Source organism: Zophobas morio, unplaced genomic scaffold, assembly GCF_036711695.1.
Source record: "Zophobas morio isolate AGI-343-1 ecotype UQ-CSIRO unplaced genomic scaffold, CSIRO_AGI_Zmor_V1 ptg000021l, whole genome shotgun sequence".
Taxonomy (NCBI): Eukaryota; Metazoa; Arthropoda; class Insecta; order Coleoptera; family Tenebrionidae; genus Zophobas; species Zophobas morio.
The window spans coordinates 22,640,154-22,647,382 of record NW_026972126.1 but is presented as its reverse complement, the minus strand read 5'-3'; the positions used below and the strand labels follow the sequence as shown (position 1 = coordinate 22,647,382).

General features: G+C 39.9%; 1 protein-coding gene across 1 annotated transcript; it reads left to right on the top strand.

Annotated features, from left to right (window-relative positions):
- Nucleotides 1-1,224: 1,224 nt before the first annotated feature.
- On the top strand, nt 1,225-2,095 carry LOC135132282 (cuticle protein 6-like). Its single transcript, XM_064060314.1, has 2 exons — nt 1,225-1,588; nt 1,642-2,095. The coding sequence occupies exons 1-2, from the start codon at nt 1,265-1,267 to the stop codon at nt 2,011-2,013; spliced, it is 696 nt and encodes a 231-aa protein (XP_063916384.1). The 5' UTR covers nt 1,225-1,264; the 3' UTR covers nt 2,014-2,095.
- Nucleotides 2,096-7,229: the final 5,134 nt, after the last annotated feature.

Genomic DNA, 7,229 nt, shown 5'->3' with positions numbered 1-7,229 from the left:
CCCGAACTCATTAAAATGTGCCATTTCAACATAAATACAATATACTGGATGTCTCAAATTGTAATGCATTGCATCAATATGTGTAAAAGTGAGGTTAATAACTGACGTTTGTGACAGGTGACATAAAGTCATCCAACATGACAACGAAGCGGCAAAACTCACGGAGTTTCAAAGCCAACTTGACATATTTACAATCTATGGTCTTGGTCACTATAAAATAAAAACAAAAATACCAACTTTTTCTGGCAAACATAAATATGGTTTAAATGTGTTTATTTTCTCATACTAAAATGTTAAATTATGCAATGTGCCAATTGTTGTACGCCTGGATATACATATAAAGGCGTGTATGTCGCATCAATAAATCAAGTATTACGTAACCCTCCCACGCAAACGTAAACAAACAATAACTTCGCCTTTACGTATGAAAATTGCGTAAAATGTCATACGCTTACAATGCCGGTAGTTCGAACTGTTGCACTTTAATCTTTAGTGCATTTTTCATGGTTTTATGTAAAGTCTTGATTTGGGCTTCCTAAATTCCTGCATAAATATATTGCATTTAACCTATTTTACTTGCAAATAAAAAATAGAGCAACGGTTTCCTCCACAACGGCCATCCGTAAACAAATTTAGGTGACATTTACGGTACCGGCTTAGGTGGAGCACTAAAAATGCAGATCACCTACTAAGCCATTTCAAACGCTTGCCAGAATTAAAAACACATAAAACTGAAATAAAATATTACTAAAAACGAACATTACTATCTGCGAAATAAACATTTTCATAAATCAATAGTTTCTTATTTACCGGTTTTCATTGAAGAGAAAAAATTAGCATTCAATAATTTGTCACCCGCATAATTAATTAATCGTGGGAAAACGCGAATTAGACCCGACCTCTAAATTACGCAAAAAAAAATAATAAACACGACAGTTCAATACCCCATCGTCGGCGCAGTTAACATTTTTGTTAATTATGGCTCAAAACCAACCACTCGAATTTTGCGTACAAAAACCAGTACTTACACTCGCCAAAGCAAATAATCCCTGAAACCCCATCCCGCGAGCCCGAAGCCTCTTCTGGTCCAGCGCCGTACAGACGACCTTGTCTGAAAAAATCACCAAATAATGCGTCTGCAAGAATAAATTTCAAAGTCGACAAGTTTATCAAAGGTGGCCCTTAGGCGTGGCCCCCATATATAACCATCCTCCCCACACCAAGCCGTCACAGTTTAGCGAGTGCTGAAACCAGTAGCGCTAAGATGAAATTCGTAATCCTCGCCGCAGTGTTGGCCACCGCCTACGGCGGCATCATCGCCCCCGTCGCCTACACCGTCCCCTTCGCCGCCCCCATCGCCGTCTCCAGCCAGTACCACGCGCAGGACACCCTCGGCCAGTACAACTACGGCTACATCAACGGACTTTCGTCCAAAGCCGAAGTCAAGTCGGTGGACGGCATCACCAGGGGCGGCTACACCTACGTGGACGCGGAAGGAAAGCTCCAGAGTGTCCAGTATACCTCTGACTCCGCCAACGGGTTCAGAGTCGCCGCCACCAATTTGCCAGTAGCGCCACCAGCACCCAAGGTTTGTAGCTACTATTATTGTTGTTTTAGTGTCACATTGGCGCTTTGTTGTAGGTTGAACCCCTCCCTCAACCCATTCCGGTGCAAGACACCCCCGAAGTCGCCGCCGAAAAGGCAAAGCACTTGGCGGCGCTGGAAGAAGCCAAGGTGAAGGCGGCCGAGCCTGTCTCAGTCACCACCTCGGTGGTTTCCGCCGCCCCCATCGTTCCCGCTCTTCAGACGTACGCCTACGGCATCAGCTCCCCCATCGTTAGTACCTACGGTACCTACGCTTATCCTAGTATCCCTAGTCTTGCGTACGCCGCCCCCTGGTTGTCGCCGTCTTTCGTCGTCAACGCGCCAGTCGCTCCCGCCGATACCCCGGAGGTGGCTAAGGCCAAGGCCGAGCACTTGGCGGCTGTGGAAGAAGTGAAAGCTCGTAATTGAGATTTTGTTGATCGATGTATGTAGGTAGAGGTTAATAAATTTTATTATGAAAAATGTAAAAAAAGTGGTTATTGTGCATACACAGGCTGGTTTTATTGATCCTGAAGTCGGCCCTATTTATTTTCAATTGACAGAGTATGACTGTGCTACGATGTTTTTTTTTTTTTTGAAAAATGGCGGGAAGACGTTCTTTCATACAAGTGAGCATACACTGCGTAAAATTTCGCAATCGCTTTTCAGCTCCAAAAACCCCCTAGGGTGTTATACAAATGAAACACAGAAAAACATGACAGAAAAGACAACCGCAAATGCACATATGAGAACCGAACAAACACAAAACCCTACACATATGTTTTTGAATCAATACAAATATCTGAATATTTAAAAAAATTCAAATTTAATAAAAACAAAGTAAAATCTGAATTAAAGTAACTGGATGGAAATACACAAGTTATTACGGGTGTGTGGCGTCAAATTTAAAATTATGGCAGTTAACAAGAGCACAACAAAAATACCCAAGCACAAGCGGAGTTTGGGGCTCCCGGTCGGGGCTGTTTTCCCCAGCGACGGTGATTCTATCTATCGCAAGCCTGCCGCAAAGCAATTCTCTGTTACGGACAAGCCGTTACGTCATCTCGACCGCCCCTGAATTCTATTCTAACCTGCATCATTTGTGCAGGTGGCGTGATAAATCCCGTTAACTCGACTAGGAACCGCGTACTCCGCTTCTGCCACGTTTTCTGTGTTATTTAACCTCAATTCCATTTTATGTGTTCGATTTCTATGACTGATATTAACGACAACTGAACAGGTGTTAAAGTTTCAAAAGAGCAATAAACAACATTTAAATTCGCCATACAATCTCGTGAAATTTTAAACAACAAATAATTTTTATTTGAGAATATGATTGGACATCAGATAATTTATATGATGGAAACATTCGTCAACAAAATATTTACATAAAAATAAACTAGCAAAGATTAATAATCGTTAACGTTGCGAGGAAATGCCTCGATGATAACTGCCTAAGGGAAGACATTATTTTAATCCCTCGCCAGTTCACGATATTATGAGTTCCGCTTTTTACTTTTACGGTCTTTTCCCAGAGTGGGGCAACGCTAGATTCATTTAACTGCCGTTAATGAACTATTAGCGATCTTGTGTGAGAAATTAAGAAGTGTTATAATGTAACACTTAAGTATATGCATCCAGAAACTTATTTATAACCTGAGAAACAAACGACTGAGTCCTGACTAAATAGATTTCATGAAATCTCCTAGCAAGTTTTTATCTAAAAAAAATCCAATGTCTATTAAATTGTGTTAGCACCAGTTAACGATTAAAATTCTAACATGAATTGTGAATTTACAAACAATGAATCAACAACTTTTCCGAAAAAAAGCCGCAAGAATTAGCTGCGCGTGTTCGGGAAAACTGTGGCGTGATCGTTACGATTAATTGTTATTAAACATAGGCTTCCTTCCTTTTATTAACTACCAAGCCAACTAAACTAACCAAGCTAACTCACCACGTTGTTACACCATGCTCTCACTCACGAAATTAAAACAACAATGACACTTTCACCTCTCTACCAAACCGCCATTTTCTACCAAAACCGCCTTCTTCTAAGCAACCTTCTAATTAGAATCCCCTAGCGAGTTACCAACTACCCAAAGAGCGTTAACGTGCACATGGTTGCCTATGTTTAATGATTTTTTTGATTGGATTTTTTTATTATTTTATTTAATTCAAATTCGGTCACCACACTACACATTAATAATGTGTTGACTTATTTCTGTGTACATTTTGCCTTTTTGTTGTAATAAACAAAAAGCCAAAATGTAAGCCCGCCCACCCGCCCGATCTCAATTGTGACAATTTTTTTTATTCGCCGTGAACCAAGCGAGCGGAGCTTAACTGCAAAATACTTATTTCTTTACAAGAAATTAAAAACATGGTTTTGAGTATCGTCTTGTTCAAAAATACTATGTATATTAAGAAAAAAAGGCAAAATATAAACCCCGCCCACCCACCCAGTCTCAATTGTAATGATTTTTTTATTCATGAAAACTTAAAACACGTTTAAAATGGTACATACATTAATAAAGGAAATATGGATTTTGGAATTAGGCTCCGCCCCTAGGTCTGCCAACCAATGCAAACTTCATTACTATTTAGATCAAGGCAGGTATGGGTGGGGCTTAATCTTTGGCTTTAATACATATATTTTTAATTTCTCGTAAGGAAATGAGGATTTTGCAGTTAAGTTCCACCTTCTTGGCCCACGACGAATAAAAAAATCATCACAATTGAGATAGGGTGGGTGGGCGGGGCTTATATTTTACCTTTTTTTTTAATATGTGTAGACTATCTTGACAACAAGAAACTTAAAAAATGTCTAAAATCGTAAATTTTTGTAGTAATCAACTAAAGTACTCCACTTTTCTTGTACAATCTCTTTAAATACGGCGCTTGCGGACTCCAGTGTCAATAAGGGTGATAAAGAAATAAGTATTTTGCAGTTAAGCTCCGTCTTCTTGGCTCACGACGAATAAAAAAATCATCAGAATTGAACTAGTGTGGGTGGGCGGGGCTTATATTTTTGCTTTTTTTCTTATCATACATAGTCATCTTTTCACAACGAGAAACTTAAAACATGGTTAAAAGGGTACACAAAATTTTCCATTTTAAACATGTTTTAAGTTTCATGTTGTGAAAAGCAGTCTACACAAATTAAAACAAAAAGGCAAAAAGTAAGCCCGCCCACCCGCCCTATCTCAATTGTGATGATTTTTTTTATTCGTCATGAAATAAGAGGGCTGAGCTTAACTGCAAAATACTTATTTCTTTACAAAAAATTAAAAACATGTTTTTGAGTGTCGTGTTGTTCGAAGAATACTATGTGTTGTAATAACCCAAACCTCCCGCCTTTTATTTGACATTGAACAAAATTTGAAAAAGCCCGCTAAAATTTAAAGTCTGACCTTGGCTGTGATCGTCTACAAAAGTGGGACCCTACATTGTGTTTTGAAAACTGGCGGGAGGCGTTCGTTCATACAAATTGGCGCACTGCGGAGCGGGGGGATTTAAAAAACTTATATTTGGAAAAAAAAAAACTATGAAAAATAAATCCAATAAGAGCTCAAGAGACCTTGGCCAAGGGCCCCAGAAGAGCTTAAAGAATTTATTCCTCAGAGAAAAAAAAAAACCTTTATTTTCACTCGAACCTGAGAACATAGAATAAATATTAGCAACCTTACAAGTACAACAAAAAAAAAAGCAAAATAAAAAGTCGCGGAATTCTCAGAAAGTAAATGGATGGCAACGTTCCAGATATTATGGTAGTGTGGCCTCTACAAACAAAATGGGGGGGGGGGGACGCACAGCGGGTGCAGGGCGACGGCCACACTCCCCGTGAAGGTCCACATAGTCCTACCTCACCACTTCACGTGCGTGGTCTTACGCACCCACCTGACATAGGTTGACCTTCCTGTTTCCCGCGTCCAAGTAGCTGTGTAAACTCCGAGTCCGCTAGGGCCGGAAGTCTAGCAAGACCCGCAGACACTCGCACGGAGACGCCGACGCCACCGCGTCCACGCCACACGACCCCCGAGTTAACTAGCGTTATCAGAATGAGTATTTGGATTTCAGACAAGCAATAAGCGTAATTTAATTGGCCACACTCCATCAACACTTGTTTTAAATAACAAAGAAATTGAAATGAGATTAAATTATGCACGTGTGATCAACAATCTTATGCAATAAAGAAAATGAAGTGAGAAATTATTCATGTTTTTATCAATAACTTTAAAGAACAAGAATTTTTGAAAGAGATTAAATTATTCACATTTTGGCAATGATTTTAATGAAATATTTATCTGACATTAAACAACGAAGTTACGACTGCATTAAAATGATCTGGGCAAAGTTACGTTGTTGACCGAATTAAACAAACAAACCCCCCTCCCTTCAACACATCCCCAAACAAAAGACACATAAATAAAAACACATACGAAATAAACAGAACAACACATAAAAATGCGACACATAAAATATGCAAAATAAATAAAATATAGGTAATCGTAGGTGCACATTCGATTTGAATTGTACCTTTCTTTCAATAACATTCATTTTCAAATTCATCAACAGTTTTCGGTCAACAACAAATCCCCAATGACTAATACAAAAGTTCACAAAGGTTGCCCTTGAAATTCCCCGGTCAACACCCCGTACCTGCACCTTACCACTTTCTCTTTCTATTTTGAACGGCTGAATATTTGAAAACTACATGAAATTTTCCAGCATTAGAGTTTACAACAACCGGATAATAAATCGAGGAAAAGCCATTCAAATATCTTAGATCTTATAATGTCAGCCAAATTGATGTGACTAATTAATTGATGTTACTAACACAAAGAAATCCCCCGTCCCCCAGACTCTGACATTATTAATTTTCGAATGCCGTTCTCAGCGTTAATTTTGTTAAAAATTCACTTGTTCAGATTATGTTTGAATTTACATTACTCACACGTGCAGAAATTATGCAACGCAAAATAATACCTCGAAAATTGCCATCCAACTTTCCGCATAACATTCGCTAAATAAAACTGCCCTAGCTAACGTAATTCCCTGAAAAGCCCTACTAAAACGGATTGAAATTATGTTGAAAAGATTAGTACGAAAATTTACGGCCACGGCGTCATCCGGAAGTGCCGCCATTTCTGTAGCGTCCGTTCGCGTATGTGACACCCGCGAAGCTCACAGGTGTGGTTCCCGCGTCTCACCTACTCCGTAACCATCGAGAAGCAACACCGCTTCTTCCACCAGCACACACGGAATCACGTGGAAGACATACCTCTTGGATCTCCAAACCAAACACGTGTTCACCACCGAAATAAGGCCTCTCTCTGTTCGAAATGGAGCAGAGAAATCTTACGTTCGCTGGTTCGTCAGGGGGATGGAACTCCGTGGACAGGAATCACCACTGAAAACGGAAACAAAACGCACAGACACTTGGGAAACGCAGAGAGCACCACCTTGACGTCTTACTCGAAAGAAAGACCAAGTCAATAATGCCGCAACTCCCCTGCTCAAACACACCCTTCTGCGCATCTCCCTCTTAGTGATTTTCGTTTCTTTCCATTCCCATCCCTTTTCTTACCAAAAGTTTGGCGCGCGGGAATTTGGTTCGAAACGGCTTACTACAGTGTATTAAA